This window comes from Tiliqua scincoides, chromosome 6, assembly GCF_035046505.1.
Source record: "Tiliqua scincoides isolate rTilSci1 chromosome 6, rTilSci1.hap2, whole genome shotgun sequence".
In the NCBI taxonomy this organism is placed as follows: Eukaryota; Metazoa; Chordata; class Lepidosauria; order Squamata; family Scincidae; genus Tiliqua; species Tiliqua scincoides.
This window is the reverse complement of record NC_089826.1, coordinates 483,073-506,956: the sequence shown is the minus strand read 5'-3', so window position 1 is coordinate 506,956 and position 23,884 is coordinate 483,073. Positions and strand designations below refer to the sequence as shown.

The 23,884-nt window shown below is 54.9% G+C and overlaps 3 protein-coding genes across 10 annotated transcripts in view; 1 reads left to right on the top strand and 2 right to left on the bottom strand.

Moving 5' to 3' along the window:
* The window catches only part of DCTN1 (dynactin subunit 1), a 59,974-nt gene extending 51,881 nt beyond the window's left edge, over positions 1-8,093 (bottom strand). For 5 of the 7 annotated variants that reach the window (XM_066632722.1, XM_066632721.1, XM_066632725.1 and 2 more), the window contains exon 1: positions 7,790-7,867. The gene's annotated coding sequence lies outside the window, so the exon portion shown is untranslated. Of the gene's footprint in view, positions 1-7,789; positions 7,923-8,053 lie in introns of those variants that run through there. The other 2 variants (XM_066632720.1, XM_066632727.1) reach the window with 2 other exon arrangements.
* LOC136655965 (uncharacterized) lies at positions 7,962-14,025 on the top strand. 2 transcript variants are annotated; one of them, XM_066632729.1, is made up of 4 exons: positions 7,962-8,249; positions 8,940-9,097; positions 10,279-10,445; positions 11,230-14,025. In XM_066632729.1, the coding sequence occupies exons 2-4, from the start codon at positions 8,947-8,949 to the stop codon at positions 12,523-12,525; spliced, it is 1,614 nt and encodes a 537-aa protein (XP_066488826.1). In that variant the 5' UTR covers positions 7,962-8,249; positions 8,940-8,946; the 3' UTR covers positions 12,526-14,025. The 2 variants fall into 2 exon arrangements, with proteins under 2 accessions (XP_066488826.1, XP_066488825.1); XM_066632728.1 differs by having other exon boundaries at positions 7,962-8,273.
* Positions 14,026-14,687: 662 nt separating this feature from the next.
* On the bottom strand, positions 14,688-22,074 carry LOC136655625 (retinol dehydrogenase 11-like). The gene is made up of 6 exons (XM_066632209.1): positions 21,906-22,074; positions 19,604-19,843; positions 18,720-18,809; positions 16,768-16,953; positions 15,858-15,964; positions 14,688-14,882 (listed from the first exon to the last, which is right to left on the bottom strand). The coding sequence occupies exons 1-6, from the start codon at positions 22,072-22,074 to the stop codon at positions 14,688-14,690; spliced, it is 987 nt and encodes a 328-aa protein (XP_066488306.1).
* Between the last annotated feature and the right edge of the window lie 1,810 nt (positions 22,075-23,884).

Sequence of the window (23,884 nt, the reverse complement as noted above, 5' to 3'; positions counted from 1 at the left end):
GGTAACTGTAAGTCACCTTAAGGCAGGGGTGCCCAAACCCTGGCCCTGGGACCACTTGAGGCCCTCCAGGACTCCCAATGCAGCCCTCGGAGAGCCCCCAGTCTCCAATGAGACTCTGGCCCTCCAGAGATTTGTTGGAGCCCGCACTGGCCCAACACAACTGCTTTCAGCATGAGGGCGACTGTTTGACCTCTCGCTTGAGCTGCGGGATGAGGGCTCCCTCCATTGCTTGCTGTTTCACATCTGTGACACAGCAGTGGCAGTGAAGGAAAGGCCAGCCTTGCTTTGTGCCAGGCCTTTTATAGGCTTGGAGCTACTGCAAGACCTTCATTCATTCATACAAGTTCATCTTTAATATATTCATTTATGTAAACTTAAGTAAATGTATTCAAATTTTAAATGTAAATTAATCCTTTTTTTCCCCCTGCCCCCAAAACAGTGTCAGAGAGATGATATGGCTCTCCTGCCAAAAACTTTGGACACCCCTGCCTTAAGGGAACAAAGATGGGATATTTTTTGCAATAAAATACTATTGTTAGGTGATGCACACATGGGTTTTGGTGAGTACCATCTTCAGGAGACATTCCTCTAGCGAAGCCATCTCCAAACTGGCCTGTGGTGTACACTAGGATTAGCCTTCCGGGCTCAGTGTGGGGTTGGCAAAGCCTTACTATCCCAGGCTGCAGCCTCCCAACTCTGCAGCCAGTCTTTGCACAAACTCATGCCAGGCAGCTGCTTCCACTGCCTATTGCCCCAGAAGGATCTGCGCCCTGATTCCCCGGGAGAAATGGCTGCCTGGTGCAAAGTCTGTGCAAAGATCAGCTGCAGAAACAGGAGGCTGCATGCAGAACAGTAAGGTTTTGTCTGTGCCATACCCGGAATAATCCTGGCGCACCAGATCTGGTCTGCGGACCAGGGATTGGGAGGCTCTGCCCTACAGCAACATGTCTTCTAGTGTGCTCCTAGGAGCCCTGAAGCTCCCCAAACCCCTTTAGGGGTTCCATAAGCATGCCTTAAGAAGCCATGGCCACTCGGCACTGTGTCACTCCATGCACACACTGGCACTCTGAGGTTCCCAGAGACTCTGTTCAGCAGTGTCACAGGTTCCAAAGACCAAAAAGTTTGAGAACCGCTGCCCTAGAGAACGCCATCTGCCACCCACAGCTCTTGTAGTAGCAAACTAAACTGTTTTTAATCTGCTCCCTGCTCCCCTGATAAAAGGGGCAGCTTTTAACTGATGAGATTTGTAATCTAAATCTGACCCCCAGCATCAAAGGGCAGCCCCACTCCTCACAACACCATTCAGAGTGTTGGCAAGTCCCATAACAGTATAAATGCCCATTTAGAAGCCCCCAAACCGGGCAGCGGGAGAGGAGGGGGGAGCAAGAAACGAAACTCAGGATCCACAGGAGGAAAATGCGCACATAAGGATGAACCATGTTGCTGGGAGGTGCCTGTGGCCCTAACTCTCGAGTAGAATCCAACTGAGACATTTGGCTCCCGTTAGTTCCCGGGTTATTTCACAAGCAAGTTACTAGTCTTTGGGGCTAAAGATGTATGATGAAGCACTCAAGACTCAACACCCAAGCGAGCCGAATGTCCTTTCTTGGAGAAGGGCTCCCAGATCATCCTCCCAGTTCCTGCTTGTTCCTTCCTCTGCCACAGACCCCTCGGCCAGCTGGTCCTGGTCAAAACTTTGTATGCAGTGAAAGGGTGTAATTTTTAAACACAAATTAATGAAATGTTCTGAATGCTGCCAAAATAAAACAAGCAGAAGGTTCACAATTCAAACATTGTGCCAGAAAGAAGAAGAAAAATTTTCTTGCCCAGGCCCACAATGAGGCTGCTGCAAGATCCAGTTTGGTTTAACCTTCTTAAGAAGAAGCCACAAGCAGGTCAATGCTCCAATTCTATAATCCACAGATGCCACCATCACGACTGCTTCACATCTGGAACACTGGCACCTGCACTGCCTCGTCCACAATGCAATCTCAGAGACCAAACATTCTACAGCCAAGTGTGTCCAGTAAGACTCAAAACCCCTGTCTGATGAATCCCACCCAGGAAGTGAACTGGGACCTCTCCCCCTGATTTGCCAAGGGATGGCTGGTTGCTGCCAGTCAAGATGCTCCAAAGACCCACTGCTGGGTCAAAGGGCCCAAGCCTCTCTGGATCTGCAGTGTTAGGAGAAAAGGCTGCAGGGCTGGCGAAAGGAAGCACCATGCAGACATTCCCAACCATTTCGACTCCTGTTCACCGCTGGGTCTGACGAAGGAGCCTGTAAACCACAAAAGCTTCTGCTGAAACAAACTGGCCTGTCTCTTTGTTCTGTTTCTGCCACAGGCAAATACGGTCGCTAGACCTCTGGAAGCTATCTCTAACCAGATGAGATTCCTCCTATTTCAGCAATGACCAAACTTTTCTGGCGAGTGTGCCAGAAGCCCATTCTAGTGCAGACCTGGGCCCTCCTGTGCCAAGCACAGCAAGCTCCCACCTCCTTGGGTCACTTGTCAGCCAGTCAAGTCCCTACCTGAGCTGTCTCCAGTACGGTGAAAGGAAACAAACTCCAAGGAGCAAGAGGGCTTTCGGAAGTTGCATTCAATGAGACTGAAATAGAGACAACTGAAAGACTTGAGTTAATCTACTGACACAAATTAAGAGAGAAAACTTCTAAAGAGAAGAAAGTGCCTAGGTGATCGCTGAGTGCCCCCAGCACCCTGAAAGGCTCCCCACTCTCTGAGGAGAAGTCTGGGTATATAAGGGGGGGCCACCCAGTTATCCCGCACTCCTGGATGCAACACATTTTTGATTATCCCTCAAACTCCAGCACTTGACCATCCCCCTGTGCTCACGACCCCCATATCTAAAACCAAAGACAGACACAACTCAGCCCAAGGAGCCACTTTCATGTCTCCACACTGGGAGGGGCTTTGTGTGGTGCCCATACATAACAGGCATGGCAAGAGTAAGCACTTTCACAATCCTGTCCCTAGAAAAGAGGGGTAATTTCTGAAGTTCAGTTAACGTTGCATCTGCCCAACACCCACCTCAAGCAGGTTGGTTCTGATGGTTGCTTTTCTCCAACTGACGCCTCAGCTTTCCATGACTCCTACGGGGCAGGAAACATGCACAGGCCACATCACGCAGTTCTGCATTTTCCCCTTTTCTGTGCCTTTACAAACCTGTCTACCTCTGTACAGCTGTCCCCCAGATTACCTGCCTGGGCGTGGCACGGCGATGATGAAGTCTTTCCATTCCACGCCACAACCTCCACTTTTCACAGTCAGTCTTCTCAGAAACTCTCACCTGGCAACCGCTTCCACTGCCTGTCACCCAAACAGGCTCTACACCCCAATTTCTTGGGGGAAGTGGCTGCACAGCGCGAGTTTCTGGGAAGACCAGCTGTGAAAAGTGGAGGCTGCAGTGCAGAATAGAGAGCCTTCGCCACCACTGCGCCCAGATGGGCCATCTGGGAATGCCTCGCAGGCCTGGCTTTGGAGGCTCCTGTTCCAGATTAACAGAACCTCAAGACGGGCAGCAGCACTCAGCATCAAATGGCGACACTGAAGACAGGTTGGGATTTGTGGAACAGTTCACAGAGGGCGATGCTTCTCTCAGCAGGGAAGGGGAGTTATGTGGGGCACATGCAAACCCCAAGTCCTTCTCCACTTTCAGCTCACTTTTCACCTCCCTACTTTCAGCCTCAAAAGAGCTGTGATCCACTTGGCACTAGGACCCTGCATGGGCCAAGCTATGTGCATTTGCGCACTGACAAACTGCGCCATTTCACTATTTCAGCAGTGGCCCACGCAACCCTGGCAGGACTGCGGCTACTCGGAGAGCAGGAAGGGGCCTCTCTCACCGACAGTGTCCCGCCATTTCCTTTTTTCAGTTGAAACTGGAACAACCAAGACTGCAAATCAATATATCTGAAACACTTCATTGAAGAGGTAACCATAGCAACATGCCGAGAAGCCAGGATGCTGCAGCTGGTAACGAAAGGAGGTGAGTCTTTTTCCGTTCCAGATCCATCTTCATCCAAATAATTCACCCACGACTCTGTCATCATTTCAGCTCCCCTACCACCTCTGCCTCCCTTTCAAGGGACCAGGACACTGACTGGGGTGCCCCCCCCTTACTGGATGCATCTGCCTAAGCCACACGGTAGCCTTGCACCCTCAGCTGCACCCACACAGCCCCTCCCACGTCATGTTGTGGCTGTCCTTTCTCGTCTCCCCTTATGCTGGAGCAGTTCCGTTTGGAGGGACAATGCTCCCTTCTATTTATTTGATGGTACTGGGCCATCAAAGAAGTATATACTGGGGAGTTGAAAAAAGAACCACAGAAGACTGAAGTATTTTTTGACCAGCCTGTTCCACCATGCCTGGCCCATCAAAAGAGTTGTTCCAGAGCTCGTCAGCACGGGTCCACTTAGCCAGGGCTGCTCCCTGCCAGCTCCATTTTGCACAAGACAGCTTAACCCATTTCTGTCCAGTCCACAGGTGTACATATTTGATCCCTGTTGGCTATATGGAACATAAGTCAGAAATGGCTTAAGAGCAGCCCTGTGGACCCCCCTCACTCCACCCCCACCTGGCTTCCTACCGCTGACAGCCAGACACCACAAGGTGGGCATGAGCCAAAGGTCTCCACAGTCTGGTAACTCATCCTCCTCTCTGAGGCCCCGTCCTCCAGACAAGGAGGTTCTGTAGCCACCCACCTCCCAGGCACTCTCTGTGACCTGGTCCAACCCCCTATTCAAGCCATCCAGGCCCACATCTGCTGGCAGCAAACTCACTCAGCAAGGCACAGGGCACCTCTTTTGAACCATCGGTCAGCTAACTGCATGGAGAGGCCCCAGGCTCCAGTTGGTGCCTTACCATTTCCCCAGCATTTGGTTTTTGCAAGTATAGTTTTGTGTCATCTTCCCACAATTCTTGCTCAAGTTCTCCAAGCCCTGAAGAATAAGGCAAAAGCACCCAGGAGTGTAGGGCATCAGGCAGGCAGAGAAGGCACCCTGGAGCTTCCAGACAGGGAACGGAGCAGCAGCTTCTCCCCGATGACCCATCGCTCCCCCATCCACCCCTCCCCAAAGAAGCTTCATGAAAGACAAAGCAGGTCAGTACTGCCACCAAAGAAGAAACTAAGGCATGGGGAAGGACACCATCCTTCCAGGGTGAGGGCAGCAGCAGTCAGCAAAACCCACCCAGAAGCTGCAGAAGTTCTGCAGTTCTTCCAAATCTCACTGGCATTTCATCTTAGAAACTGTGCAAAAACACAGTTGCACAACTAACTAAAAACTTCCTAGTAAACTGCCACATCGCAAGTATTCACTAACCAAGAGAGTACTGGCTAGTCACAGCATTGCACACAGTCCAAGTTCAGAAATACAAAGAGTCTTCTGCCATGTGAATGAGCCTTCCAGAGCTGTGAGCTCATGCACTTCCTCCTCCCCAACTCACTTTCCTTCTAGGCATCTTCATGGAGCCACAACACCAACATTCTGTTGATGATTTCCTGAAGTCATATGCGAAGCCAGGAACTGTGGTTGAACTCTGGTATCCACACAGAGTGTGACGCAGACGCCAAACCCTGGTCTCACATCCTAGCTCAGAACATAGATCTAAAACCCAGTCACAGGTCCCCAATTTCATGTGAACTGCCAACTAAATAATCCCGGATTCTTGGCCATGCAGAGGAGATGAAGGGATGGAGCGAGCGCATGAGCCCATTGGTCTTCAGGGCCCAATAGCACAGCGGGGAAAGCACTTCCTGGTACAGCTGAGCTGTATTTGCTCCCTGCTGCACAAATGCATAACAGATATCCTGACAAAGCCTACGAACTAAGGAAAGGCTACATGGCTGTAGGCAACAAGCGAGGATGAGCTTGAACACAAAGCAGCAGGTGCAATTCTGACATCATCTGAAATACAGTGATCTTTGCTCACTTGCTGCCTACATCATGCTGTCATCAAAAACAGAGGCAGTGCAAAACAAATATAGCACAACTACATGGTTTCCTATTCAAAAATGAAATTTGTTTGCTCAACAGGGCAACGCCAGCACTGAGGACCACTCAACACTGATCCACACCACAGGACAAAGATTTTTCCATCCAGAAGACCCCAACTCCACCCCCAGGAGCTCTGCTCAATCCTCCAGAAAGCAAGTGATGGAGAGGCAGCCTCAAAAACCCTGAGGTTACAATACATCATTGTAAAGATGTAACACTTCGAGTTCCCAAGTTGATCAAAAAGGCACCATCTTGGATTTCTTTTCTGATTTTAGACAGTGAGTCACCAAAATAAATAGTAGTAATCGAGGGGGGGAATCCTTTGTTTTATTATTTATTATTTCTCATACAAAATGTAAGCTTTATTGATGGTCATAAATTCTTCTTCATTTTCAGAGCCCTTTTCACATCACATCCCACCCGGGGATCAGGAGTCGGACCTAATCGAGGCAGTTGCTGCCGCCCAGGGCACGGCCCTTGGTCACCACCTGCTGTCCTAGAAGTTCTGGGATGACACCACATCTGCCCTGGATCAAAGGCTAGTCTCCCCATCGCAACACCTTCTTAGTAACAGCAGGGTTACTACAGGGCCTGCCACGGAAACAGATCACACAAGCAGATCCTCTGAACAGCAGAGGAAGAACCACATTGCTCCTAGCAAACCTGCAGCAGCCTCAGCAGCAACAAGTGGGGAAGCCAGACAGGGAGGTGAAAGGAAAGCACAGGAAAAGATTCTGTCATCTGAAAGACGGGAGAAACACCTAACCACAAGCAGCAGGACAGGGTCCTCAGGTGGCCTGGTAGCTGACAGCACCACCCGAGGCAATGGTGAGTCGAACTGGGATCAAGGTTTCTCCTTCCCAGAATACGGTGAAATGCGATGGAAAGGAAAGGGAGCCAGAGGTGGGCTGAAGGCGTCCTGAGCAGGGACTGGCACAGGAGCCTGTTCTGCAGACAGCCGCCTCACCCGCGTGGCCACAACGGGGCCGCCAGGCCTTGATCCCGGGAACGTGACCACACCTCAAAGCTGCACGGGGACTCAGAAGGGCCCGCAGGACCGGGCCAGGGCCCAGCGCCCGAGTCTCAGTGCGCCCCCCGCGCCCGCATTCAGAGTCCGGCTGCCTCTGCAGCCAGGAGGTCCCCTCGCGGCTCGTGCCCCGCGAAGGCCTTTTCTCCGGGAATCTGTCCGAGTCGCTTTCAAGAGCAGCACGTCCTGCGCGGGGGCACCGCGCGGGATGGCCGAGCCTCCTTCGCTCCCGGCCAGCGTCGGGGCGCAGAGAAGCTTCCCTCGCGCAGCCCGCCCAGCCTCGCGCCCCTCCGAGTCGAGAGCCGCGGAGCTCCGCGCAGCCGTCCGAGTCCTGCGCCGCCAGTCACGACCCTTTCCGGGAGGGGAGGTCCGCGCCGGGCGTCGCCCTCGCCAGCCCCGCGGCGCCCTTTCCCAGGCGCGAAGGCGCGGCCCCGCGCAGGACGACACTGCCCGCTGTGCCCGGCCCCGCTCCCGCCCCACGCGCTGCTCGCTCCCCGAACGCCCGTTCCTGCGTCTCGCCCGCGGGGCCCGGGAAGCCCCCGCAGCGCCACTGGGCCTCGGGCGCCCGGGCGGCTCCTGGGCCTGCCCGCTGAGGCGGCTCCCGGGAGGGCGGGCGGGCGAGCGAGCGGGCGGACTCCGTCCACCGGCAGGCCCGCCGACGGGGGCGCGAGAGGCCGCCCCTTCCGGCAGCGGGACTGCTCCCGCAGGGCAGGCTGCCTCGGCGGCTGGAGGCTCCGCCGCCCACTCACCCGCCGCTCCCTCAGCAGCCGCCCCGTCGGCGGACCTCCCGCGCAGGCTGGCCAGGCGGCGCCGGTCCGAGTGCTCCGCGCAGGCGCCCGGGCGGCCCAGCAAGGGTCCTCCGCAGGCCCGGCGCTTCTGCGCACGCGTCGCAGGCAGCGCCGCCAGGGGGCGTGGCCTCGCCATGCTCCTCCCCCTGCACCCCCGGGCGCGGGGGGCCTCGCTCCTGGGGGGCAGCAGGGGGGCGCGACCTCTGGCGCTGCGGGCGGCAGTACCTGGCCTCTAGCGGCCGCCCCGCTCCTCCAGCCCGCCCCTGGGCTGGGCTGGGAGGGGCGGGGCGGGGCGGGGCGGCCGGGCGGAGCCTCGCCTGGACGGCCGCTGCCTCTCCTCTCCCTCTCGCCAGCAGTCTACATAAGAACATCAGAAGAGCCCCGCTGGATCAGGCCACAGGCCCATCTAGTCCAGCTTCCGGTATCTCACAGCGGTCTGGTCGTGGTAAGCGCGGGCGGGCCGGGCCGGGCCCCTCCGTCGGGGGACCCTCGCGCGACAGCGGCGACCCCGCCCGAGACCTCCGCGTGCGCGCCCGGCCCGACCCGGCCCAGCGCCCGCCTCCCCCCTCCCGCGGCTCGGGCGGCAGCCACCCTGCCGAAGGACCCTCGGAGCGCCCCGCGAGCCCTCGCTGGGAGGAGATCCCGCAGGAGAGGAAGGTCGCGAGGCCCCGGCCAGTGCGGGCTCGCCGGGCGCCCCTTCTTCTGCCGCCCGGAGCCGCGCCTGCTGTCCTGCTTCTCCGGGGCTGCGGCGCTGCTCGCCCCGGCCTGCCGTCTGGCCAGGCGGGGCGCTGTGCGGCCGCGTCCCGCTCGGGCGCCGGCAGCGACTTCCGAACGATGCCGGAGTGGCCGTCCTTCGCCGGGACGCTCCTCGCCACGCACTCGCAGCGCGGATTCAGGGGAGGAAGGGAGGCCCGCCCGGCCGCTGCCCTGCTGTTCGAAGCGCCAAGCGCTGCCTCCCTGCCCGAGCCTCGCCTGCACACAGCCTTGCGCTTGTGCTGCCCAGAGAACGCGGACACGAAGCCCCCTCCTGTCACGGGGATGAGGCTTCCCTGCAGGGCAGAGCGCCCAGCACGGCACAGCCTCCCTGATGCCCTCGTCTCTTGTGCTGCAGAAGCCCCATGCCCAGGAGGAGGTCCGTGCGGGCGCTGGAAAGGCTGTGCCTGGAGAATGTGGCTGGGAACATGCAGCGCGTCTGGGCCAAGGACTACGCAGACAACTACCTGGATGAGTTCCACTTCCGCTACATCATGGGGCCCTTCAGCGAGCTGGGTGAGGCGCAAGCACAGGACAGGCGCGGGGGGGCCCCTCTGGCCAAAGTCAGCCTGCTCAGCAGCACGTGCTGATGGCAGACCAGGCCGGTGCTGGGACCATTCGGGGCAGTGCGCATCTGGCCACGTGCCTGGACTGGCTTGTGGTCGCCATCAAGAGCCAGAAGGCCCCAGAAGGGATCTAAAAACTTAGCAATGTCAAGGTGCTCTTTGTGATCTGTGGAGCAAGTGAAAGGTGGTGAGGTCAGCAGGCTGTGCTGCTGCACTCTCCACTTCACTCTAGTTTCTTTCCTGTGTTGAAAGGATGGTTCCCCAGATCTTCTTAGCCAGCTGCGCACCAAGCTAGACCAGGCTTCTCTTCCTCGGTTTGACTGCAAAGTGATGCAGGTTTAAGTAGTTCTGCTCTCCCAAACAAGGAAGCCGAACTGCCAGCCTCCTCGCAGAGGGGTCCCGGAGTGACTCTCCTCAGGGGTCACGTGTTGACACCAAGAAGGGTTCAGGACAGACAACAATCCAACAATCTCCATAGCTGGCAAGAGGGAGAGGAGGGAGACCCCTTCTCTAAGAGGCCTCTTCTGTGCAGTTCCTTATAGCTACTAGGTCTGAAGGCTCTCTAGAGCCCCCAGATTTCCTTAGAAACCTCCCAAGCAGGCACTTGGACATGGTTGTCACACTAGTCAGCTTCTCTGAAAAGTGCTGGTTGGTGAGCCCAGTGTGCAGTGTCCCAGACCACCTCCCAGTGGGTTGCCGCTCTTGCCCTTCCCCTCTGTGCTCTTAGCAGCGGACTCAGGAGACGAGCAGACAAGTCGGAGAAAGAGGGTCCTGTGGCTGGCGCACTCTGACCTTGAGGTGCTTCCTGGCTGGAAATACATGGGTGGGGATGCGATGGGCTCTTTCACAAGGCCCCTCCTGCACTGTTTTTCCCCAGTAAAGAGAGAACAGGCTTGTCATGTAGCTATACAGACAACTTGGAACAAGTGTGGATGGAAAGAAAGGAAGCCTCACCAAGTGGGACCTCCTACAGATTAACTGAGAGGCTGCTGGTGGCTGCCCCCCTCCCCTGGTCTGGTTCTGCACACGTGTCAGGTTCTTCTGGCCATGCCCACATGGGGGCCAAGGGCTGCCCACCCCTCAGCAGGACAAGGTGTGACTGACTGCTCGGTCTTTTTCTTTCCTGCCCAGCGGGCTCCTTGGTCCAGGAGCTGCTCCAGCTACTGGGGGAAAGCCGGCGACTGACACGGGCCATGCTACACCTGCTCCTGGTGCCCCACCTGACAGAGCTCAGCCTCAGTGCCTGCCCAAAACTGGTCAGCCAGGCCATTGCCCAGCTCATTGTGGTTCGCTGCAAGGTGAGGCCTGCGTGCGGTGCTGAGGCCAGTCCTTTAGGGTAGTTCTTTCACTGGGGTGGGGTTCCTGCCCCAGGTGGGCCCTTTTGGCAGCTTGCCATGGCTTGGCCACAGGACTGCCTTCCAGCGTGGCTCACTCACTTGAGGCAGCTAGGCAGGGGTCCAGCCACTAAGCTCCCCTGTCTGCTGTCTGCACACCCAGGTAGGACAATGGCTGGAGTAGTAGGCAGGATGGCTCTCCTGCCTCTGCCAGTGCTGGGCTTCCATCCTGCCTGCTACAACCAAGAGCTGGAGTCCAGGGCTTGATGGCCACCAGGAGGGACACATGACAGGAGCTCAGGCCTACTGGGGCTCCTGCCAGAACTAGCACCCCCAGCAAGGCAGAAGCACATGGCCTAGTCTGAACAGGGATGGGTTTGATCATAACTCTGAGCCAGCCCTTGGATGGAAAGCTGGAGCACTGGTGCTGAGGGCAGTGGGTCTGGGCTCCACAAAGGTGCCTCTTGGCACCTCTGGCCAAAGGTGCCAAGGGGTGCTATTAACCCACCCCACCCGTGTCTCCCTCCTTTTCCTTGCTTTTCTATTCTCCCCAGTTCTGTTCAGCTTGTGGCAATGGGCTTGTGCAGATGCAGGGCTTGTGCCAGGCTTAAGAAAAGAGGGCAGCTCAGTGGGCATTTCTGTCCCTGATGGGTAGTGTGGAGCGGGAATGCGGCCCCAGCAGGCACATGCAGAAGAGGCCTTGCATTTGCTGCTCATGGACTCTTTCTTGCTTGTTTTCTTGGGGCAGAGCCTGTCATTGCTGGATCTCCAGGGCTGCAGCCGGGTGCCCACTGATGCTCTGGTGGACCTGATGGAAGGCTTGCCACACCTCACAAAACTAGGCCTGTCAGAGACTCAGTGCAACACACAGGTGCTGTCAGCTGTGGGCTCCTGCTGCAGCCAGCTTCGCGAACTGGACATCTCTGACTGCAAGAGGCTTTCGCCAGCGTCCCTCCTCCATCTGGCCTATGACCCCACCGTGGGCTCCTTCTGCTGCCCGATGCTGCAAGTGCTGAATGTAGAAGGGCTCAAGACCAGCACCCATAGTCAGGACATGGTGGCAGCCCTGGCCTTTCTGCTGTTAGCATTGCCCAGCCTGAAGTTCTTGGTCCACGAGCTGGTTGCCGAGGCCGTGGGTCTGATCCACCACCAACAGTTTGGCCATGCCTTGAATGCCCCGGGGTTTCCCTCCCTGGAGAAGCTGGTGCAGTGCAGGACGTTCACCCAGGGGGATGTGGAGGGCCCCAGGCTCCTATTGCAGCTCCAGCGAGTGGTGGAGGTGGAGGAGCCCCTTCTGCCTGTGGTCTGTGCAGTATGCCCACACTTGGCAGAGGCGACCATCCTTCTCAGAGAAAACTCTTGCTTGGACTGGGGCCTCCTGTCATGGCACCATCTCACTCACCTCACTGTCAACTGCATGGGGCAGAGAGCCCTGCGAGAGCTTCTGCCGGTGACAGGCTGCCTTGGGGCCCAACTTCATCTCCTCTCACTCGGTGGTTTCTCCTTGGAAGAGGAGGTCTCCTTCCCTGCTCTGCTGAGTCAGTGCCGGCGTCTTCAGAAGTTCAGCGCCTCCCTCCTTCCCCCACAGGGGCATGGCCGTGGCAGGGAGTGGGGGGTGGAGGCCTTGAATGGGGACTTCAACTTCACCCCCCACGTGGTACCTCAGCTGCGTGACCTCAGCCTGGTCCTCTGCAGCTCCGAGGGCCCCTCACACTGGGCTGAGGTTTTGAAGGTGAGCCTCGTGTCCCTCCTCAGGAATTCCCCACATCTGGAGCACCTGGACCTAGTCTGCATGCCTTTCTCCCTGGATGGGGTGCTTCAGGAAGTGCTGAGGCCCCCCAGCACTGCCCTGACACACCTTCGTGAGCTCTCGCTGGCCCAGGGCAGGGTGTCCAGTCACACCATCCACCTGCTGCTGTCCTTGGATAATGCACTGACCTACCTCAACTTGGACGGGTGCCCAGAGATCCACCAGAGGGACTATGACCAGCTTCTCAGGAGAATCAGCAGGGAGGGCCTTGAACTGAACATTGTGTGGGCATGAGAGAAGCCCCGTGAGCTGCTGTGGCAGCTCCCCCCTTGCTGGATCCAGGGCAGTGGGTGATATACTTTACTGATGAAAATTAGGTGTGGAAAATAAGACTCTCTTCTTGTCACTTTTTTCCATACAAGCGAGTCTGTCCAAAGTCCTGCCTATCTTGCACCCTTCTTCCTTCTTTGGGGTCTTATTGGAATTCCAGGGTTTGGCTCACAACGCTCTGGCTGCTTCAGTTGCAGAACTTATTAGACATGGGTCTTTATTAGATACCGTGTCTAAAAACCCGAATAGATTTAGGGTTTTTAGATACAGTACCCCAGAGATGGACTAAGGCCTGTATTTTCTCCTGTATTATCTTGAAAACTGTTCCAGTTATCTTCCAATATTAAATATTTTAAAGAATTTTATCAGATCTGTATCAACCCAACATTTAATTCTTTACATCTCCCAACACGTTCCTGCTGTACTTTTTATAAAATTGCTGAATACTCCAGGGTTTCAAGTGCTCTAACGATTAACCTCTTGTAAGTACAAGCTGGGCATCCCTTACCTGGAATTCTGAAATCCAAAGTATTTTGAAAACCACAACTGTTTTGAGCACAGACATGGCACCACAAGTGGAAAATTCCACACCTGACCTCATGTGACAAGCTGCACAAAATTATTTAAAATATTGGTTCCAGGATCATCAAAGGAGGAGGGAAACATGTCTCTCTCTGAGCTATGCTGTCAGTCTTATGCTTGTCCCCCTTAAGATCAAGCCCCTCTTTCCAGGCTCAGAAGCACCAAATGCTGCAGCCTCCCTTGTCCCCATAGGAAGGTGCTCAGGCCCTCTGACCCTTGTGGCTGCCCCCTTTCTTTGGTACCTTCTCCAGCACTGCAATTTCTTGCTTGAGGCAGGGCAATCAGAAGGGCAGGTGGGATTCCAAATGTGGCTGCACCTTAGAGCCATGGGGGGGGGAGGCATTCTGAGAACAGCAATCCCATTTGGGAGTCCTTGGATCTGTGGCCAAATTCCTGGATCCAACACCACTGAGGACAACCACCAGCTGCACCAGGGTCTGCTCAGAGCTCCCACAGCTGCTGCTTTAGAAAGGGCAGAAAGGCAACTCCATGTTGAGGGCCAAACTGGGCTTGATGTTAAAATGTGCTGTGCTGCTCTCTAGGCTGGGCTTCAGAGTAGCAGCAGCTGGCCTGGCCTGAAGACAGAGGGTGAAGTGCTGGGGATAAATCCGTTGCCTGTATCCTCCTTTCCCACCAAAAGGTTCCTGCCCTGAAGGACCAGCTGCACCTTCATGGGGAGGTTTTCAGCAGGAAAATAGCACACAGGCAAAGGGTTAAAACCAAGGAAGGCCAGCCAACCTTTGCACTACAGTCATAGCCTGGCTCAGGCTGGTGTGTGGCCTGCTGTTCTAAAGAAAAAATAACTCCAAACTAACCAATTACATTTATAATTTATTAAGAATGTGTGTGTCATGCTTTTCAACAAAACGTAGTTCACAAAGAGTTTACGTAGCAAAATAAATCTACGCATCTGCTCAATGCTGTGTTTAGTTTGGCCCTAAAGTATGACCTGTGAGGTTGGGTTCTTATTTTACCCCTGCAAGCAAGCTTTGTTGCACCGGTTCCTTGAACCTGGACACTTAAGAATTGCACTGAGGTCCTGCAAAGTGTTTGCAGTCATTTTCTGCAAGCACCTTTGAAAGCACCTTTCAAACAATTGATTGGGCAAAGAAATTCATTAACTGAGACACTGAGCAAGTCAACGGCCAGGACCAGCAGCCTGCTTGAGAATGGCTTCCTCCTGTGACTTGGTCCCTTCGCCTCATTCTTGTCACACCAGTGGGGAGACACAGCAGCTGTCCCTCCTCCTAAACCCTTGGCTCAAGTCAATCAGTGAGGATATGACCCTCTGATATGTGAGGAGCCACAGGCAGCAGGAACCCCAAGGGCATGTGAGGGGAGGGTCTTTTCCAAGGAGACCTGTGGGATAGTCGCTGAGCTCCCAACGGGTTAAGGCAATGCCCCCATTGCCACCCAAGAGCTTGCAGGGAAATGGAATGACCAGGAACAGAACCCCGGGTGGAAAAGAGGCCAGTCAGAGACTTGCTACCAGTGCCTGGACTTGGCTCCCCTGCAGCCTGCCCTGGAGCCATGATGAGCAGTTCTCACTGCTGTCCCCGACAATCCAGGCCTGTCAGCTGCTCCGAAGCATCCCAGAGTTTGCGCCTCATGGCTGGATCTTGAGCAAGGGCTGCAGGCAGCCTCAGGCTGCAGTCGCTGTCAAAGTACTTGCCGGTGATGCCCTGGACTTCCGGGGACACTGCACAGTAGAGTGTGCTGACCGCTCCCTCTTCTGCAGTCTAGGGAGGACAGAAGGCAGAGGTCAGATGGGTGGGCCTCGCTGCTGGACAGGAAGTGTCTGGGGACAGAACTGTCGGCATTCGGACCCTGCAGCAAAAGTGCCATTGCTGCTTATGCATGGAGCACTTTGCAGGGTGGGTCTGTCAGTAGTGATTCACTCGGCCAGCCCAGAATATTCATGGCCCTGTTCAGAGCAAGGGTGACCCCAGTGGCTCCATGCTGGGGTCGGCCAGAGGAGCGAGCTACAGCACTGGGCCCTTTGGGAGGCTCCCAGGACTGCTGCTGGAGGAGAAGTGCTGCACCAGATGGGCCTTCGCTCACCCCAAGTAAGATCCTCTGTCTCTTCCATGTGAAGGGGGGGAGTGTTGGGAGGCCTGGAGCAGCAAGGCTGCTGAACCAGCCAGAAGAGGAAGTGTCCATCACCCTAGAGAAGGCCCACCAGCACATTGCAGAGGTGTGGTTCGGGGAAGAGCACCTGCCTCTGTACAGAAGGGCCCTGCTGGTCCGGGCCCTGGGAAAGACCCTCCTCTGCCTGACACAAGTGAAGGGGGAACTACCGAGCTAGACTGTGGGAGTCCCTTCCTGCACACCCGGGCCCCACCCTGTTCTCAGACATGTGCGCCTCATAGTTCCCTTCCTGCCATCAAGTCAGGTCTCCTTGTGGCAAAGCAGCATCCTGGAGCGGGCCTGCTTGCATGAGCCACCTCAGGTATCGAACAGATGCCAGGCTTCGTTCAGCAGTGTCTGCCCATGTCTTGGGTGAATGTTGGCATTGCCAGCAGCACTTTGAAGAGGGGTTCATTTCTGGATCCCGTCATTGCTTCTCCCCTGCTGCTGCCCCCCTCTTTGTTGCACTCTCTGCTGCTGGCCAATCTCCCCCTCCCCCTCCCCCTTTGTTGTCGCTCAGCAACCAGAAGTTCTGAGTGCCAGCCATGGCTGCTGGTCTGCACAATGCCAGCCTCTGTTTGGCTCACCTTCAGAAAGAGACCGCAGGCGCGGAACAGCAGGCGCACCCACCAGCTGAAATGGCGCATGATTTCTGTCTTGACGGTGCCAGGATTCACAGCAGTGACAGACACTCCTACAAGAGAAGGAGGGTCACAGACTAAAGGCATGGATTACTGGGGGGGGGGCTATGCCCCTTCTGCTCACAGTGGACTGCTGTCATCTTTACGTGGGTTCTTACAGCCTGATTTTGAGAGAGAGAGCCGGATCCAGCACACTCGGAGCCCCAGGCAGGCCAATTACCAGAACAATCTGAAAACTAGACATTTTGTACACCTCTCAGTGCAAATAGGGGTTCAAAGTGTGTCCCCCAAATCGTTCTGGTACTTCCAGGCCACCCAAAAGGCCGAACGTCGGTGTGGAAATAGACTTGACACTCGTTTTACTGGATGGAAAACCAGAAGGACTCCAACTACACTCCTGGTGGAGTGATGGGATGCCGAGGGGGCCTGGGCAGCTGGCAGACTTGCCCTTCTCAAGCACCCTGTCTCCTCTCCAAGAGCAAAGAAGCTCTGTGGTTCTCTTCTGAGCCAGAAGCAACTACATGAAAGGGATGGCAGCCTGCAAATTGTTGGCAGAAACCTCATGGGGAACATGACTGCGTGGGCTGGAGCAGGCGCTTGGCCCCACTCTGCAGCAGTGCTGGGGGTGGAGACATTCTGCCTGCCATCCACTCGGCCTCATCCATCCAGCAGACTTGCTCAGAGTGCCAGCGGGGCCATGAGAACTGTCCCCTCAGGGAAGCCAGCGTGACCAGGTTCATCCAGGGGTTGAGGCCCTGTCACGTGCACCAGAGCAGAGCTGAAGTGCAACTGAAATGAGGAGGTCTTGCATTTCTTTGCAGGCCGCGCAGGCCCTGGCATGGGCAGGTGCACTCACCTGTCCCCTGCAGCCTCTGGGCCAATTCCAGGGTGAAGACCACATTCATGAGCTTGCTGCTGCAGTAGGCCTGGTGGTAGCCTACTCGCTCCTCCCCAGACAGGAACTTGATGTTCAGTTTTCCATCAAAGTGCCGGTAGGAGGAGACGTTGATGATCCGAGCAGGAGATGAGGCCTTCATGGCACCTGCAGTGGCGGGGGGGGGGAGAGGCTGGCCTGAGTGAAGGGCTGGGAACCAACAAGCAGCAAACAGCCTCATCAGCCTCCCCAGGAGGGGAAGGGGAATTCTAGGCCAGGCTCAGATCTTCTCCTGCAAGGTCTGACTCCAGCTGCTTCTCAGGGGCTCAGGTGCTAAGCCAGAAGGAACACAAGTGCCTGTTTTTGGTAGTAGAGGACTGGGGGAGCTCCACTCCATGTTCAGCTAATAACTCGCTTTTAAAAATACATCCCAGAGATGCATTGTGTTCCCCAGCTCCAAAGCGTAAGCAAGAAGAGCCCTGCTCTGCCAAACCAAGTGTTAATCTGGTCCAGCATCAGACCCGCTTCAAGCCCTGGCCAGGAAGCCCCACATCAAGCAGGGCAGGAAGGCAGCCGCCCTCTCACCGCTGCTGACCCTACACACGCCCTGCCTCTCAGTTCAGTAGTATAGCTCCAGCCTGCCATCAAGTTCTTAAATAGCTTTTAAAGCTGTGTGCACTGCCATGCGGCCGTTTAAGACAGCAGACCTTTGCTTCAATGTCATAATTTGTGTGCTAAGATTGGGGTGTTGGGAAAATCTAGAGCAGGAGTGTCAAGGCCTGCAGGACAGATAGCCCTCAGAAGCTCGTTCTCTGCCCCCCCACCCCCCCATGATAGTTGGGCTGCCAGTGCTGCTCTTTCAGAAGCGCTGCTTCTGCCAAGGCCCTGAGAGGGAGAGACAGAAGGAGGCTTCAGAAGGCAAGGAACGCTATGGGGTAAGGGGCAGACCAAGGGGTGAAAGGAAACCCTGCGGAGATGCTGGGAGAGCCCCAACTATCATGTGGGCTGCAATTTCAGCAGTGTTGCATCTGCTGAGGCATCACTGCACCGACCACCACTCAGCTGCTGAGCTACAAAGTGACACCGTGGCAGATGAGCCAATTCTGAAAAGGTATATCCAATCCAATACATGTCTACTCAGAAGTAAATCCCATTACAATGGGGCTTACTCCCAGGTAAGTATGTATAGAATTGCAGCCTAACAATCTGTTCTCTGATTCCATCACTGCTCAAGAGCCTTTGATGGCAGAAGCACATGACCCTTCGGGTGCCCGCCCTGAACAAGTGTGGCGCAGGCCACTCTAGATGCACCTGCAAATGCCTAACTTGAGTTTTTGTTGTGTTTTCTTGATTTCAGTTGACTGACATCTGTCTGTCTGTCTGTCCATGAAGGAGACAATGGGGCTTACTTTATTAGTCCTTTATTAGGGTCAGAGAAAAGCATGTGCCTATGGAGGCCCACACTGAAGCCCCACTAACAATCTTTGAAGTTGAGCTGTGGGTCCTTCCCTATACATTCCAGCCCTTCCTGTTAGGTCATTTGAGGGAGCTCTCCTCAAGTGCTGCCTCTGTCCCAGGTTAGAGGGATGGAGCGCAGGGGAGAGCCTTCGCTGCAATGGGGCCACAACTATGGAATTAAGAACTTCCTCCTGTTTTGCTGATATTTGGGTGATGGGTTGCTAACTGCTCTCTGCACCTCTGGAATAGCTTTTTGGCTCTGCTACTTCTTTCTGGACCAAAGAGTTACCTCCCCCCCCACCCCAGTTTCATCATTTTTATGAATGATTTTACTTATTGTTTTGATACATTGTACATTTTATTGTGGAACTTTGTGAGCTGCCTTGGGCATTTGCTGCAAAAGGGAAAGGCAGAATATAAATTTTTCAAATAAATAAATTTTGGCGCATGCAGGAGGGAAAGAGATTTGTCCTTACCCAGCAACAAGTTGGTGAGAAGGAAGGCACCCAGGAAGTTGGTGGCAAACGTCAGCTCCAAGCCTTCCACAGTGACTGTGTACGGCAAGCCTGAAGTGGGAGAGACATTGGAGGAGCTGCTTGAAGACGAGTCACTCTTGTGTCTGGGTACCAAATGAATCTGCCTGCCTTGGGGTGCATTCAAATGTCTTCTGGTGTCCTCAAGTCTCCATTGTTGCAAGAGTCCCCAAATGAGGCACACTGATGGTTCATCTGAACATCAGAAATACCGTCACATGAACTGTAGCCCTTCCTTGGACCCAACAATGAGCTCCCATGGATCAGCCCCAAAGCAGTACTTTGGGGCTGAAGTACTGGAGATCCTCCATGGATACTGAGGTCCACGTGAGTGTCTCCAGAAGCTCCCTGCAATTGCTTACCTGGAGCCTCTGGAGGCCTCTTCTGAGTTGTGCTGGGCCAGTGACCCACTCTGTTGGCCTCCAGAACCCTCTGGGAGCTCCTTCCAGTTTTTGGAGATGTCCAGCCCAGTGCAACCTCCAGAGGCTCCAGGTAAGTGTGTGAGCTTCTGGAGTGGACCCCAGCATCTGTGGAATTCCTTATCTGTGGCAGGGGACGACGACACCAGACCCCTCCGGATAAGGAGGGCCCACTGTATTCTCTACTACTATAATGTCCAAAAGGACCAGGAAGTAAGTCCATTGCTGTGTGCAAAACACAGAAGTGCAGGAAGAGCGTCCCTTGACAAAAGCTGCCCCAAGGGGGACATGCCTCAGTCAGTCTCCTTGGTCCAACCCTCAATGGGACCAACCCTGGGACCAACTATGGGACCAACCCTGGTCCCTCACAGACCTGAACTGTGCTGTCTTCACACTTCTTTTGGTTACCTGAGACGCCTGCATTATTGACGAGGATGTCCAGCTGCCTCTCCTCGCCCAGGAACTCCCTGGCAAAGTCACGCACTGAGGCCATGGAGCTGATGTCCAGAATGCGCAGGTGCACGTCAGGGTTTCCTGTGGCCCTGCGGATCTCCTCCAGCGCAGCTTGCCCTCGCTCTTTGCTCCGACAAGCCAAGATGGTGCGTGCATTTCTGCGTGCCAAGTCTAGAGCGACGTACTTACCAATCCCTGCAAGGAAGTTGAGTTGCCAGTGGCTGCTTTGGTTTCACGGCCAGTCCCAGGCACAAGACCCTTCTCTCCCCAGCCCTGGGACAGCAGCCTACCTAGGCATTGCCATCCCCATACACAGCACTATGGGATCTTTCACCAGCTTGAAGGCCTGGTGTGCCTGGCAGCTGCAGAACTGGCTGTGTTTGGCATTTTGCCTACTCTGCCTCCCCCCAGACATTGACTGTGAGAGCGCCGAAGAGGTTGGGAACCAGAAGGAACTTGGCTGCTGAACTACTTGTTCGTAGGCCAGACTTGCAGTGCAGCCAGAAATTGCAGGATCAGGAGGTTTTGAAGAACTCTGGGGTGGAAGCAGCAATGTATTAGTTTTTCGTTTGCCGGTCTGCCCTCGAATCTCATCTCTTGCCACTTCTGTTTGAGTCTGTCCTTCAGACTCCCTCCCTGAGAAGGTCAATTCAGGCACAGGTATCTGCCCTGCTGTAGTGGGGACAGATGCTGTGGGGAATGGGGTGCTTTCACACTTCATTATCTATGTTTCAAATAGAACAGGCTAGGCTCAGGTCCTTTGTGAACTCTTTCCCAGTATGTCTCTTCACCCAGGCCAGAGGGCCTGCTGACAACTTCAGATGGTCCATTGGTCAGATGGAGAAACACCATCTTGCTTGGCACCTCTTCGCATGCCTGGTGCAGGGGCTGGACTAGGTGATCTCCAAGCTCCTTGCCAACTCTGCACCAGTGTACTGCTGACACTAGGCATGGGGTGGAGATTGTGGGGGGACAGGATGAGGAGGAGTTGGTGACTGTCATACTCTCAAACCCCTTTGGCCAGCGGACATGCTAAGACATTGCGCTGAGACAGAGCTGGCATAGGAACATGAACAGCCACAGGAGATGGTCAGGAAGGCAAAGACCCAGAAGAGTCTTGTCTTCCAGTACTCCTTCCACCCGCCTGTTTTCCTATAGCACAGCATAGGAGACAGACACACGGGGCAGCCAATCACAGCACTCCAGCCCCAGCCAAGAGCAGGGCTCCGCAGGCAGGGTGTGCAGCACACAGCCACACCTCTCTGGCCTCACGTCCACACACGCAAGGAGGAACTGGGGAGAAATGTATTGTTTGTTTTTCCCTGCTTTTTCTCCCTGCCAGGCAGGAGGAAGAGCATTTGGCGGCAGTAGCTCAAGCCCTTGGTACAAAACGCTGCTTTGGGTTTTCCTTTGGTCCTTTTAGTACTGGATATTTCACTGCCACTCTCTATTTTATTGCTTTGCTGTTATAGTCTTTGAATGCTGCTGGTTGTTTTTTATATTTCCACACATTTTAAATTTGTGTATTATATATGTATCTATTTTTTGTTATTTTTAAATTATGGTGTTTTTCTCTTTTGTGAGCTGCTTTGGGTGCCCACTTGGGAGAAAAGTGGGGTATAAAACATTTTTCATGTCTGTACCCTGCGCAATAACGACCCTTCTGTATTGCTAGACGTGTCTTTGCTTTCACCTGCTTAAACATTCACCCCTTAAACATTCACCCCTTCCTTTTACAGCAGCTAACAGCAGTGAGTGTCTGCTTTCCCTTGCTGAATGCCAGTACTCCAACCATTGTCCCTGCTGGCCAAACTCATCTGGAGCCCTTTTGTTTTCAGGCCTGCACCTTAAAAGACAAAGGATGTAGCACAATGAAGAAAGGTCACAGAGGGAGCTGGTTTACACCAGATTCCTGGAGACCATCTCAGGCGACACCTTCATCATTTTTGGTTATATTGCAGAGCTAGAGGCCTTGAAGGTAGGGCTCCGTGCAGTTGACATTTATTACATTTGTTTTATACTTTGAAAAGCCTGGTGATTGAAGCAAGCTTTGCATTGGGATGGGTGCCATGACGCACCACGCTGACTGCAGTGTAGTTCACTGGCACCACCCAGAGTAACACTGGCCTGGAGACCTCTTGGGGGAGCCCAGGTGGCTGTCCAAGTGGCTCTGCTCCACTTGGGCTCTCCAAGAGTGACAGAGCCTAGTGAGGACTACTTGCAGCTCCCCCTCTGCCCGTCCCACTGGCACACTCACCACTGTTGGCTCCAGTGACAATGGCGGTTTTGCCCTTCAGGTCCACGGGGCAAATGCAAGGCTTCCACGTGTGCCTCCGTTTGGCCCAGAGCATCACTCCCAGGGCCAAGGAACAGACAAACCATGCAGGGTGGGAGGAGAGAAGATGAAACACCGCCTTAGCAGTCATGCCTTTTGGCTTGTGGGGGCAACACTCCTCCTGGCAGCAGCAGCTGTTCCTCTCACTGCTTCAGAGAGACACCACCTCAGCTTCCTCCCTGCTAGAGACAGGGAGAGGACACCAAAACAGCCTGCAGCAATTGCTCAGCCAGAGCAAAGTCCAGGTCTGACATGCAGCAGGATCCCTCTGGGCTGAAATCCAGCAAACAAGGCAGGCCAGGCGTTGTCAGCTATCGAAGTCAGCAGTTTATCTTACTGGGGAGGCAACATCCCTTCTGCCAACTACTGAGCCAAGATATGCCAGCCTGAATATATGATGGAAGTTTGACCATCAGAAGAGCCCTGCTGGATCAGACCAAGGGGGGCCCATCTAGTCCAGCTTCCTGCATCTCACAGGAGCCCACCAGATTCCGGGGGGGGGGGCGTTCAAGGCAAGATCCCTGCATCCCATTGCCACTCCCTTGTTCCTGGTGTTCAGAGAGAGGCTACTTCTAAAACCAAGAGGGCTTGTAACTTGTGATGGACTTTTCTGCTATCTGTCCAATCCCCTTGTACGTTTCTAATTCATATACCTGGAGTCCGTACAGGTTGCCACGCCCTGTTTGCTGCATGAAGCCCTGCTCTTGGGGCTGCTTCTCTTTGGGCAGCATCGCATTGGCCCTGGTCAGTGCCCCAACTGTGCGGAGGGGCAGAGAGTACAGTCTGCACAATCAGCCTCACACTGAATCTGTAACTGAGCCAGTCTTTTTCCTCCTACCAAGGGACTGGCTGCCTGGAAAGTGTGCCCACCCTCCATGCTCAGGCCCTGCTAACAAGGCCTGCAGTGCCACACTCCCAGGCTGAACAGCAGGGGTTGGCCAGGTCTACACTGGGGTTCTTCCCAGTGGGGGTGCAGATCTAGACACTCCAGTGGAGGCCCAGCTGCATTGAGTGGCAAGCTGGGTGGGGCCTTGTGCCAGGCACTTCTCTTGCTCAGCACAGGAGCCCTTGCAGAACATTTCAGCTGCAAAGTCAAACTTTTCAGGAAGCAGCATTTTGCAGACCTTGGGTTTAGTACTGACTGAGGTGTGTGTCCAGGTTGACCAGCAAGAAATGCAGGAGGCACTGCCAGGAGTTCTGAGCCCTGCAGGTGAATCCAAGGTTGAGACAAGAGGCCTTTGGAAAGGCACTTGGCAGCCTAATGCGACCCAAGGACTAGTCAAGGGGCTCTCATCAGCACCCTTGGGTGGTCATATAAATGGCCAAGAGCATCACGCCTGGCAGCACCAGACATCCTTTGCCACTTCACGGGTGTTTTGCACCAGCCCAATCGAGGCAGAGCTGCTGACTGGCTGGCAAGGAAGACCTGCATTTAGAAAGCTCTAAGGGAGGCAAAGGGCAAGACTGAGACAGACTGCCTGGAACCTGAGGAAGCCGCACAGGCAGGAGTCACCCCTCACTGAGGTCTCCATCAAGACCCCAAGGTCTCCTTCCTGGGCATGCAGTCAGTTCCATTCCCTTTTGCAAATCTCTGGGGAGTGTCTCCCCAGATCTCTTTCTTGAACCCTTCCCCCCCAATCTGGAGAGCTCCTTCTGGAGTCAGGAGCAGTGTGGCTGGTGTGTCACCCTCTAGGTCTCACTCACAAACATGGTCTCACTCACAAACATGGGTACTTGCTCACACCTGACTACCAGCCACTTTGTGAATGGGAGGCAGGAGGGACTGCCTTCTGGAGCAGAGCCAGCAGTTCTCAGGTGGGCCTCCACAGACCCACTTGTTTCTATCCTGCCCCTCTAACACTCATAGCAAAAGGAGATGCCGCCCACCGCCCACCTCCAAA

Excerpts from the sequence above, each read along its gene's own strand:
- LOC136655965 (XM_066632729.1), top strand. The coding sequence starts at position 8,947 with ATGCCCAGGAGGAGGTCCGTGCGGGCGCTGGAAAGGCTGTGCCTGGAG. Across the intron at positions 9,098-10,278 it reads GGGGCCCTTCAGCGAGCTGG|CGGGCTCCTTGGTCCAGGAG; the intron begins GTGAGGCGCAAG and ends TTTCCTGCCCAG. Across the intron at positions 10,446-11,229 it reads TCATTGTGGTTCGCTGCAAG|AGCCTGTCATTGCTGGATCT; the intron begins GTGAGGCCTGCG and ends TTCTTGGGGCAG.
- LOC136655625 (XM_066632209.1), bottom strand. The coding sequence starts at position 22,074 with ATGACTGCTAAGGCGGTGTTTCATCTTCTCTCCTCCCACCCTGCATGG. Across the intron at positions 19,844-21,905 it reads TGTCACTGGAGCCAACAGTG|GGATTGGTAAGTACGTCGCT; the intron begins GTGAGTGTGCCA and ends ACTTCCTTGCAG. Across the intron at positions 18,810-19,603 it reads CAATAATGCAGGCGTCTCAG|GCTTGCCGTACACAGTCACT; the intron begins GTAACCAAAAGA and ends CTCCCACTTCAG.